Here is a 12,233-nt window from a genome sequence, read left to right as displayed (position 1 = left end):
AAAGTACATCTGTGCAATAAAGGTGTTCTATTCTATAAATTCAGTATAATGAAAGGGTGTAATATATTTAACTGATACAGTAATTGTCAGGTAGAATACTATTACAAACATTATTACAGTATGTCAACCATTGCCTTTTTAATTACATTGTTACCTTTAAAATTGTTATATTGCAAAGCTAAATATATATTACATGCAGTACATGCATCTTCAAGAAACATCTAAAAACACATCTCTTTCATCTTTGACCCTCGAACTCTAACACTGTCTATTCTAATTATATTTTATCTTTTTTTTTTTTTTATTCTGTTAGTTTTTCAGTTTTTCAGCGCATATTGGATAGTCTACAGTATTCTAATGTTCCAGATATAATTGTTTGCGCTCTGCTTTAACACTGGGTTTTGTTATAGGCATAAACCATAAATATTTGCCTGAAACTTGTCTATTAAAATCTGTTTGCATGAACTTTAACTTTGAAATATTTTAAATGTTGCCCCGCCTTCTACTTCTCAAACCTCGTATTTTCTATGATATAGTGCTGAGAAAACACGGAGGAACTTTGTGCTTCGCGAGTTACCCATCGTGTGTTGGTAGAGGCGTGTACCACAGATTGCTTTGCCGATTGAGTAACGTGATTGGTAAATGGTTTGCCAGAATATACCCTGACCAGCCAACTACTAAACGCACCGTCTTCGAGCCATAGATCGTTAAAAGTACATTTTCCCATTGTGATAGCCAGGATGATTTCAATTAAGCTAAGCAGTGACTCAGTATGATACAGTACGTTCGGAGTTCGCGCGGGTTTCTGTGAAAGTCCTTCTGACAAGTCTGTATGCTGCCGCATGGACCTTGTAGTTCTGGATCGCTGTGATACCAGGGTGATAGCACCCAGATTCCTCATACAGAACTACAACAGGCGAAACAAATGAATGCAAACGAATTTTATGACTTTTTATGGCCTTAAATTCTTATTGTTAAATTTATGACTTTTTATGACTTTTTATGGCCCCGCAGAAACCCTGAATACAATAATAACCGATAAGGTTAAAATAAAAAATATACAGATAGTAAAAAAACTACTCACGTTTTTGGAACAACAACTATTTTCTACAAATTTCTTAGGAAAAGCTATAAAGTGATAAATGTTACATTTCAACAGTACAAATTTTGGAAAAGGTATTTAAAGAGATAAAATAATGCAACATATTCAAAATACTACAATATTTGAAAAAAATTATTATTATATATTTCTTTAACTAACAGTTATTCATAAGAATGATTTTAAAGATTTTTTGTCATCTTTACAAATTAACCTATTTGCTAGAAATGTGCCTTAAACTGAAAAATCACCCATATGTAGAAAATAATATATTTTCCACTGTAGGTCCTTTACAGGTGCTGAGTGTAGGTGTGTCTGACCTGACTGTCTTCTAGTTTCGTTTTCGGGTGGCTTAAAATTAATTTGGTTGCATGTTCCCATTTAGCATGCGTGTCCTCCCAGGCCTGAAATGACCAAACATATCAGTTAAATTCTGTCATCAATGTTATCTTCAAATTAGACCACAAAAGTAGATTTTTTTTTTAAACAAACCACAGAAACAGCACACAAGTACTAGACTGTGAAATTCAACTACATTATTTGTAAAAAAACAAATCAAGTTTTACATATGCTAAAAGCCTCGGATTCAAAACAAGTATGTTGGCACAAAACCAGGACAATGCAAATCTGTTCGTCAACCAACCAAAATGGCTCTACTATTGTACAGTGGCATTACATGTGTAAATGTGTGACCTCTAACCTCTGTGTTTCCCGGGGTGGGCAACTCAATCCTCCGAAGCAAAGCCATTACTCTCTTCTGTAGAGCCGAACGACCTAGAAAAATCAGAACGATCACAACAACTGTGCTGCCCTCTAGAGGCACCTCTAACATCACTCACAAAACAAAAACAGAGGTACGTGTCTGAATCCATAAATTCAAACTAGTTTATCAGACAAACCTGTAATCATCATGTTACTGACAGATGCAAACTCCATGAATGTGTTGTAGTTTGGCAGAAGGGACTGCACAGGGATGTCTTCCCCACTGCAGCGGATGTCTGCCTCTTCACACAGGTAACGGAAACAGGACATGGCCACCAGAACTGCCTCCATGTCTGGACTCCACAGGAACATGTAAAGACAGACCTCCAGCTTGGCCTGGGCCTGCCGGCAGATGGAAATGTTGCTGCCTGCTGTGGCCCGTTCCTGTAAGAGAAAAACAGAGAAAAGAAAATTAATTAGTCAATACAACCAATATTGGTTATTTCATATTTTTTTACTTTGAATTTTTTGTACATTTGATGGTTGATATCCTTTGCTACTCAGGAAAGTCAGGTCAAACACACTGCATTGTGGGATAAGTTATGATAGTGTAGTTTGGTTGTGCATTTAATCTTACCAATAAAATAATAATAATAATTAGTAGTAGTAGCAGCAGTAGTAGTATATATTATTTATTATTAATTTATTATTTATATACTACACACAATTGATGATGATGATAATAATAATAATAATAAAAGTTATTATCATTGTTGTGGTTAGAAAATATATAATAATAATTTATTTTTATTTTTTAAATTTAAATTTTATTTGTATTGCACAAGTGCTTCCCAGCTCTGGACATAAAAACAAGCCAGATTACAATAACAAGAGGAAAAATAAAAGTGAAAGATAAAAAAAATTGTAGTTGATGTTTTAAGAAATATCCAGATCGTGTAGTCAAGGGTATGCAAACATTTTACCCATAATGCACTTGGTGCAGAAGGCTGACTCACCTTGTTCCTGAGAAGAAATTTGTTTCTGCAGATGAGAATCTCTCGCAGCCACTTCAGGATCTCAGTGCTGTTGACCAGCTGATGACCAAACAGCTTTTTACAGATGAAGAACAACACCTGAGAACTGGACCGACAACAATTACACAATTAATAGGGCAAAGTTTCATTTCTATCAGCACCTATTCACCGGAGTCGAGTCCACTGAGGAGCTACCTGATGTCCCAGAAAGTTTCCATAGGAGCGTCTGGGTTCCACAGCTCGATGCTTTCAGGCTGATGCAGGACCAGAAGAGCCTAAGACAGAGACAGATTATGACTGAAAACTTACACACAGACCATCTGAACTCATGCTAGAGGCACCAGATGAACAGAGAGATACAATGCGCTCACCTCCATGGCCTCTTGGGAAATATCTCCCATGTTAGCAAGAGGCACAAGCTGCACCAGTCCTGTGATGAGATCTGCCGTGCTGCTGTGGACCTCCAGACCCTGTTTACCTGGATTCTGATTCACAGACCCACACGTGACATTAATAGTACAACTTTATAAGTATCACACATTTATAAAGCTAAAGCACTCACATGTAGCATCAGTTTGGGATCTGCATGGATGAGCTTCACCAAAGCCAAAAGCAGATACTTGTGACTCCTGGTGTCCAGATCAGTGGTTTTCTCTTTAAATTTCAGACTGCTCATTTTCAACGTCAAACTCTAAGAAGACAAATATGATGTATTCATGAAGAATTCATTTTTATTTCTTCATTTATATACCATACACTGTTCATAAACACCTTTTTAAATGTACAAGTATTATTTATCAGTGGTTGTTATCTTTTTTTTTTCCTAAACTGAATTAAAATGCTAAACTGTCATATTCATTTCTTGAGATAACTGCTTGCCATCCTATGAGTTTATTATACAACATAGTGATGTCATGGACTATTTGGAACATTTATTGTAGCATATTCTATGCTGTTTCACATACTACGTCTGAAAATAGTAGCCTGTCTGCATTAAACTGTGCAGTACACAAATATTCTATTCCCAGATGTCAGACCGCTAGCAGGACACTAGAAGTGATCTTATATCTGAGAAGTTTTGCGGGCGTCTCACCGAGGTCATACGGAGGGGGGCGTGACTGCTGCAGCCCTGCACCGCTCTCCCCAGAGTCTCAGCAAACATGAGCCGCAGCTCTCCCGAGTAACAGTACACGGTATCGATCTTCGGCCACCAGTCCAGCGGGGACTAGAGCACGATGGAAGACACACAGAGGACATTAGGGCACCCTGGGAGTGAATCAGACATCTGATCTCTCTGAAGTGAACTAAGGACACCAGGAGCTCTTACATTAGTGATGATTCGGTGGAGAGAATTCACCAGAACAAAATGAAAGGTAGGAGGTGAGGACGGAGCCAGACACACCTAACAGAAAAAGAACGAGAGATTTGGTGAAAGCATTCTTTAGGTCAAGTCTGTGCATGCTCTTGGAACAGTGTAAATGAATCAGCAATTTAATAATTAACAACTAATTATACAGCAACTATAAACATATCCAACTTTACCTGAATACATACAGTACAATACACTCCTGTCAAGCTATATGCGCTATATAGCAAATCTCAGCTGCTTAATTAATATATACAGTACACTCACGTAAAACAGTATATACTATAGAGCAAATCTCTGCTGTGTGATTGTTTATATCTTGGTAAAATGCAGAGCTCTGTATCCAACTTCATTTGCAAACATACAGTACACTCATATAAAGCGATATATGCAGTACTATACAGCAAATATCAACTGCCTGATTTTTTTATTTTGGTGCAAAATGTAACTATATATTCATCACCCAGCTCTTTATATAAAGTTAGATATTTAAGTATTCTCAAACTTCATTATATTTGCACTTGTTATTTATTATATTACGCTTGTAATGCAAAATGTAAACTATATTATCAGCAAACTGTAATCTTCAAAATGTGACTATAAAGGCATAAAGGTATTAAGAGATGATTCCATTAACGTCATGATTTTCAGTAAAGCTGCTTTGAAAGAATTTGTATAGTTCAAAGAGCTGTAGAAATAAGTTTGACTCGACTTGTCCACACACCTTAAATTGCTGATTGTTGTGCGGGTTGATTCTGAAACAGGAGACAAAACAGTCGATCATTAAGTCCAAGTCTGCACTCTGGCTCCCTGCGCCTCTGGAAAACGGTTTAGCTGGGTTAAACAGCAACCCCTGGTGACAAAGAGACAACCATCAATGAAAAGCACAGCATCAACACCAAACATTCAAATGCATCTGAGCCACTTCGAGTCGCCAGGTTTGGGTTTCTTTAAGTGTTCGTTCCTTTGGTAATCTGAGTGATGCAGATTTGAGTCCTGTCTGCAACATTTTCCACCTCCATTGCCCTTCATACTCCTTACTCATTCTCTGTTACTCTCAACAACACAAAGCAGCCAAAAACTAAATGGTCGAATTCTACCTGAGAGCCATATTTGTCCATACCTTCAGATCCATGACGATGGACTGCACTAGTAGGAAGATAACGGAGTGATCCTCCCAGCTGATGTACGTAGATGCTTTGCAGAGTTTAACGCAGGCAATAGCTGCACTTTCTGTTAGCTGTTTGCTTCCACTGTGACCAGTCAGGGCTTTCCGTAGATTCTCCAAAAACAGTTTCTACAAGAAAAAAAGCAACATATGAATACATATCGCAAACAGTTCCAAGATAATGTAATTATAGTTTACAGTATGTATATTTTACAAAAAAAAGTGAGGATTTGTCAACTATTTATAAAGTACAAACTGTGTGATGTAGTTGTCTAGATATGGCACGGGCATGAGGAAGAGTAAGTATGTGTTTTTACACATTAGTGGGGCTCAAATGGGTTTAATCAGTGGCTGAAGGAAGGCAGCTGTATATATATTTTATATATATATATATATATATTTATATATATATATTTATATATATATATATATATATATATATATATATATATATATTTATATATATATATATATATATATATATATATATATATAGTAGAGACCAAAGGTTTGGAAACATTACTATTTTTAATGTTTTTGAAAGACGTTTCTTCTGCTCATCAAGCCTGCATTTATTTGATCAAAAATACAGAAAAAACAGTAATATTGTGAAATATTATTACAACTTAAAATAATAGTTTTCTATTTGAATATACTTTAAAAAAAATAATTTATTCCTGTGATGCAAAGCTGAATTTTCAGCATCATTACTCCAGCCTTCAGTGTCACATGTAACATCCAGTCTATCACATGATCATTTAGAAATCATTCTAATATTCTGATTTATTATGAGTGTTGGAAACAGTTCTGCTGTCTAATATATTTGATGAATAAAAGGTTAAAAAGAACTGCATTTATTAAAAAAAATAAAATAAAATACTAATAATATATATTCTAATAATATATTTTCTTTACTATCACTTTTTATCAATTTAACACATCCTTGCTGAATAAAAGTATTGATTTTATTTTAAAAAAAAGAAAGAAAAAAAAATTACTGACCAGTAGTGTATATTGTTATTAAAAAATATTTATATTTTAAAAACATAGCTTTTTTTTTTTTTTTTTTTTTTATTCATCAAAGTATCCTAAAAAAGTATCACATGTTCTGAAAAAATATTAAGCAGCAGAACTGTTTCCAACTTTGATAATGAATCATCATATTAGAACAATTTCTAAAGGATCATGTGATAATGATCCTAAAAATTCAGCTTTGCATCACAGAAATAAATGATAATTTAAAGTATAATAAATTTAAAAACAATAATTTTAAATTGTAATAATATATCACAATATTAATTTTTTTTCTGTATTTTTTGATCAAATAAATGCAGGCTTGATGAGCAGAAGAACTTCTTTCAAAAACATTAAAAATAGTAATGTTTCCAAACTTTTGGTCTGTACTGTATATGTATATATATATATATATATCAGTGGCTGCTGGTGAAAAATATGTTAGGTGGGGCTGTCATATTCGGTTATTTTAAATAGCTTGGCCTTGGTAACCATGGGACACCAGGTCTTATAGCATTGTGGCTCCCAGGTTGTGGAATGCTTTTGCTCAAGACGTCTGTCAAGCATTCACCCTTTTCTCCTTCAAAACCTTTTTTTTTTGTCTGAATATTACTCTTTAGCTCAGAATCTTTAAATTTGACCTTATTATTAATGTTTATGTTACTTGCTTGAATCTTTAACCTAACTTTGTAACTGAACTCTGTATATTTATATCTGCCCTTGGTATGTCTATCTTTGATGTTGAGGTTTATTTAGTTCAATTCCTTAACCTAGGCCCATATTGTAAAGCGACTTTGTTGGAAAGGCTATATAAATAAAAAAATCCTATTATAATTAATAACCACCCAGGATACCAGTGCTCTGTGAAAAGTAATTATTTAATGCCAATATTAAAAGGTTGAGGCATTTTTGCACAAAAACAAACATATTGCACAAACTTTCTATTTGCATTTGAAATTTAACTCAAACAAAATACTTAGTCATTAATTAGCTGATTAAATACAAATATTACCTGCAACAATTTTGAGTGATTTTAAACAAATGTTCCACAAAATGTACAGTAAATAAACATAATAAACTCGATACTTTAGTAGTGGCTCGCGCCCATTGCTCGCGCCTCGCGGCCGCGCGCAGTTTGGGGCGCTAGGCGAAGCGCCCATAGCTGACTAGATTTTAGCTCGCTGATTGGCTACAGTTTATGTCAAACATTTATATCTAAAATCAGCAATTGGCTAAACTGCTCCAAAGACCCGCCTTTCTGGGGCGCTTTCTCCAGCGCCCCAGAGCTGATCACGTGTACAGATCTAGACGGGACGTGTAGAAAAACAGATATTTTGAATTTCTATAATATTTTTCTAATATACTAGTTGCATTTACTATCTCAAACACACAAATATTGATAATTTTATATATGATTTATTTATGTATTTACATGTATTTGCCTGCAGTCTATGGTATTTGCTCATGGGGGGGGGCGGCGCCCTAGCGCCCTCTATTGGCCAGCCGCCCCTGATATATATATATATATGTGCTATATATATATATATATATGTGATTTATATATATATACACACACACACACACACATATATATATATATATATATATATATATATATATATATATATACACACACACACACATATATATATATATATATATATATATATATATATATTAGTGCTGTCAACGTTAACGCGTTAACGCATGCGATTAATTTTTGTCTGGTTTAACGTGTCAAAATATTTAACGCAATTAACGCAGCATCCGTATTTTCTGCCATCCGTTGGCTAGCTTTACATTATATGATCACGCTCTTATTCATTTAAATGCTTTTAAATATTTCATGCGCGGCAAGACAAAAGAGAATGCGCTGTCTGTGAATGCCCTTATGTGACACTTACACACGTACACACACACACACACAATGCATAGACAGGGCGCCAGAATCCAGTTCTCTTTATCCTCATCTTTATCCTCATAAGAGCAATCTTAAATGATTTATATAAAGTCTAAAATGAACAAAAAGAGTTGTGAGAGAATGAGGCGAGATCCATAGACAGTATATAAACGGTGAGATCCGCGTGTCTGTCTGCTCTTAAAGGGACAGCAGCCAATAAAGCTTCCTGTCAGTAAAGTTAAAGAACAAAGGGAACAGAGAAAATGACTCGCTGCTCTTGACTAAATAACTTTTGTAGCTTTAATAAGGATTAACTATTTAATTTATAGTTTATGCAGTGCAGACTGCATATAACTTTGATAACTTTATTAAATTTCTGTATATTTCCTAACTGTTAAGACAGGAAGGGCAGGAGTAAACATGACATTTATTATGGGTTTATGTTAGCATTGTTTTAAGTTTACTTAAATTAAAAACTGTTATATTTTTGAAGCCTAATAATAAATGTAAAAAAAAAAAAAAAAAAATCAGTAGCTGTATTAATATCAGTAATACTGGCCTTCAATCATAAAAAGATGTCATTTAAACAAGTATTTAAATTTAACTGTGAAATTATTACATTAAAAAATATATTAAAAACGTACAAAACATTTCTTTTTTTATTGCGATTAATTGCGATTAATCACAGAAAAAATGTGTGATTAATCTAGTTAAAGTTTTTAATCGATTGACAGCACTAATATATATATATATATGTGTATGTGTGTGTGTGATAATTCTTTTAATAAATTACAATTTTAAAGAAAAGTATTAATATTAATAATTTTCTATAATGTGCTATAGAAATAAAAATAAATAAATAACTTGATGGCAAACTGCTAAATTACATTTACACAATATTTAAATATTGAATCTGACTATTAGTAGTTTTCTATTATTTAAGAACAATAATGGTCAAGAGCAGATCCTCACAAGTACAAGTACACATGTACAAGTTTGTGTATGCTTGCCTTGTTGTCTTTCGAGTCGTCTGGCATATCTCTGGACATGTCTTGCGTGATGTCAGGACAGAGGATGAGGAGGATGATCTGCAGGGGCCAAACAGCTACCTTCCTCTTCGTACTCTCCGCAAAACTATCCACCAGATCAAACAACTTCTCGGCACACTCTGAAACACACACACGCACACACACACACAGATCAAATGCACATATCCTCTCCAAAACAATACTGATATGGTACAGTGAGTCTTCAGTTTTCAGTGGACGCACCAGCCATGTCTGCCTGAGGCCTCTGGTACAACCTGGTGAATTCATCAGCATAATTTTCCACCCAGTTCCAGAACGCCTGCAAAATCAATCAAATTAAAACACACAAATACAGCAGATGTTTGCTAGACTGAGACAGGACATCACTAGGTGGCAGCAGAGACAATTTCATACAAAACACAAAAAAATGACAAAATATGTTAAATCAAACATTTAATTCTATAAAGTATTATTTGACAGTCAACAACAGTCAGGATAATGTATGCTTTTTGTATTGTGCATAATTATTATTACCACTGTCATTGTTATGAGTCATTTTATTTCAATATATACTAGGGGTGTAACGGTACGCAAAAATCACGGTTAGGTACGCACCTCAGTTTTAAAGTCACGGTTCGGTTCATTTTCAGTACAGTAAGGGAAAGAAATGCAAACATTAAACTGCAGGTTGTTCATTTCTATAAACTTTTTTTAACAATTTGTTTACACTTTTTTTAAAATACTTTTTAATAAAATATATATAAAATTAAAAAAGAATAAGAAATAAAATACTGCTGCAAAGTTCTCCACTAAATAAAATACTCCCAGTCTCACACCAATATCATATAATAAAATATAATGAAAAATATAAATAAATAACTATGATTACAGTGCAGCATTACCAATCCCAGCTTGTAGACCTGCTCATATTTAAAAAATATATATAACTTTTCCAAAGTGTAAAGTTGCAGCATCAACAGTTTCAGTTTTTAGACCTGCTCAGATTTCGTTATTGCGTTGGACCGATCGGAATTAAGAGGAAAGGTCTGTTTAAATGCCGACGGGAGCTGCGTTTGAATTACAATCGTTTTTTTCCTAGTTGTAGTGATGTTCACACTCGCGTGATGTCTTTTGAAAACCTTAGGCCGGTGACACACTGGCATATTGCACCTGTCAAACATAGTCTATTTTGCCGTCAATACTGTTGACGGTGTCCTTTATCAGTAGTCTTTATATTTATGCTCAACATGAAGTATAGATATATTGTTGTCGTGAAGACAAGATCCTGGTCTGTCGGCGGTCTTCCTCTATGTCACCTACAGCAGCAGCAGCGCGCCAGCGCCACGTCAGGCACGATGCTGGTGTGTAAAGACAGAGAAAACGCGAAGCAGCCGTCATGCAACTCACACGCAGCAGAAACGCCACGCTCACGCCACACAGCGCGTGTCACCGGCCTTAGAATCAGCTGCAGGGCGGGATCTGCGCCACTTAATATGTTCGTTTGAAAACACGAAAATGTACCTATTGTTCCGCATACAAAATATTGCATTCGGTCATTCGGTACACGCGTGCAACGTACCGAAAGCCCTGTACCGAAACGGTCCGGTACGAATACACGTACCGTTACACCCCTAATATATACCCATAGGATTGAGTGACTATACAACATTTACAAATTTGTATCCTGCTTATGTATTACCTGTTCAGTTAAATCATAATTTATCTTAGTATGCATTAGTCCCACAAATGTTCTGTTGTTCTGTCATAGGTTATTTTATTTAATTTTCATTATTTATAGTTTATTTTATTATTATTATAATCTTTTTTCCCCTGTTGTCATTGTTCTGTTAAAAAAACCTTAAAATATATAAAATAAAACAAAACATTTAAATCCATAAAAGGAAGAAACTGTCCTTGATATAACAATGAAAATTAATCCCAATATTATGTATATTTTTTTTTAAATCATAATATTATTAATAAAGAGTTACAGCTTTAATTTCCTTTTGTGTACTTGTAATAATAAATAACTACATATGAATTATAATGATATACTTTAAATTGTAATAAATCTTTATATTGTTATGGTAATGCATAAAATGCATTTCTTTATGATAATATATAAAATAATTACAGTCATTATTTTAAATTGTATAATATGAGCCACATAGCTGTAATATGCACATAATAATAATAATAATTCCACCTACCTTCTCTAAATTGTAGATGACACTCAACTGGGCTGGCTTCTTCAAGGCTTTAAATTTAAACACAGTTTCTGCAAGGAGCAAAGACTTCATTTTTTACTCTTTGACACATTTAAAGAAAAAATAAATACTTTTTCTGCTGCCTCTAATATTTTCTCCAGAATTCCCCACATCAGCTTATTTAAGCTCAGAGTACTAAAACCTTCCAAATCAAACCTTGCAGGAGACGTTTAAATTTACAGCAGTCCACGTTGATGTACTGGATGAGCTCGATGTCGTGCACGTCTACGTTATCCTCAGAGCAGATGGTCAGCTCCTGCAACCTGCAGGGAAGCAGACAGACAGAAAATCTGAGAGATCAAATCCATTCATTCCTTCATCTAATCACATGGGGTTTTATGTACCTGGTGGAGATGCGGCTGAAGACAGCGTTGAAGTTACTGCAGCTCAGAGAGAACAGAACCCCACAGGCTGAGTTCCTCAACTCGGCCGCGTGCTGATTTCCCTCACGGTACGTGTGGATGAAATGACAGATCTCGGGCAATAACTGCTTTACGAGCATTGTCTCATCCAGACGCATGCTGTCCTTTGGTTGCTGGAGAGAGAAAGTAAGTTTATAGGACTTCTTTATAGGAATGATCAACATTTTAGCTTCAAAATGATGTTGAAAAGGCAATAATGGTATAATGGTGACAGCTCATGTATATCAGACACG

General features: G+C 34.7%; 1 protein-coding gene across 2 annotated transcripts in view; it reads right to left on the bottom strand.

Annotated features, from left to right (window-relative positions):
* Positions 1-12,233, bottom strand: part of LOC132132857 (neurofibromin) — a 68,442-nt gene that overhangs the window by 52,375 nt on the left and 3,834 nt on the right. For both annotated transcript variants that reach the window (XM_059545383.1, XM_059545384.1), the window contains exons 4-19: positions 11,923-12,113; positions 11,735-11,841; positions 11,522-11,589; positions 9,555-9,630; positions 9,294-9,451; positions 5,325-5,498; positions 4,926-5,054; positions 4,163-4,237; positions 3,929-4,060; positions 3,398-3,526; positions 3,207-3,320; positions 3,031-3,110; positions 2,818-2,941; positions 1,999-2,245; positions 1,800-1,873; positions 1,420-1,503 (exon numbers count right to left, since the gene is read on the bottom strand). In XM_059545383.1, coding sequence (XP_059401366.1) covers positions 1,420-1,503; positions 1,800-1,873; positions 1,999-2,245; positions 2,818-2,941; positions 3,031-3,110; positions 3,207-3,320; positions 3,398-3,526; positions 3,929-4,060; positions 4,163-4,237; positions 4,926-5,054; positions 5,325-5,498; positions 9,294-9,451; positions 9,555-9,630; positions 11,522-11,589; positions 11,735-11,841; positions 11,923-12,113 — 1,962 coding nt within the window. The remainder of the gene's footprint in view (positions 1-1,419; positions 1,504-1,799; positions 1,874-1,998; positions 2,246-2,817; positions 2,942-3,030; positions 3,111-3,206; positions 3,321-3,397; positions 3,527-3,928; positions 4,061-4,162; positions 4,238-4,925; positions 5,055-5,324; positions 5,499-9,293; positions 9,452-9,554; positions 9,631-11,521; positions 11,590-11,734; positions 11,842-11,922; positions 12,114-12,233) is intronic.

This window comes from Carassius carassius, chromosome 49 (assembly GCF_963082965.1).
Source record: "Carassius carassius chromosome 49, fCarCar2.1, whole genome shotgun sequence".
In the NCBI taxonomy this organism is placed as follows: domain Eukaryota; kingdom Metazoa; phylum Chordata; class Actinopteri; order Cypriniformes; family Cyprinidae; genus Carassius; species Carassius carassius.
The sequence above is the reverse complement of the archived record's forward strand: the minus strand, read 5'-3'. Positions and strand labels throughout refer to the sequence as shown.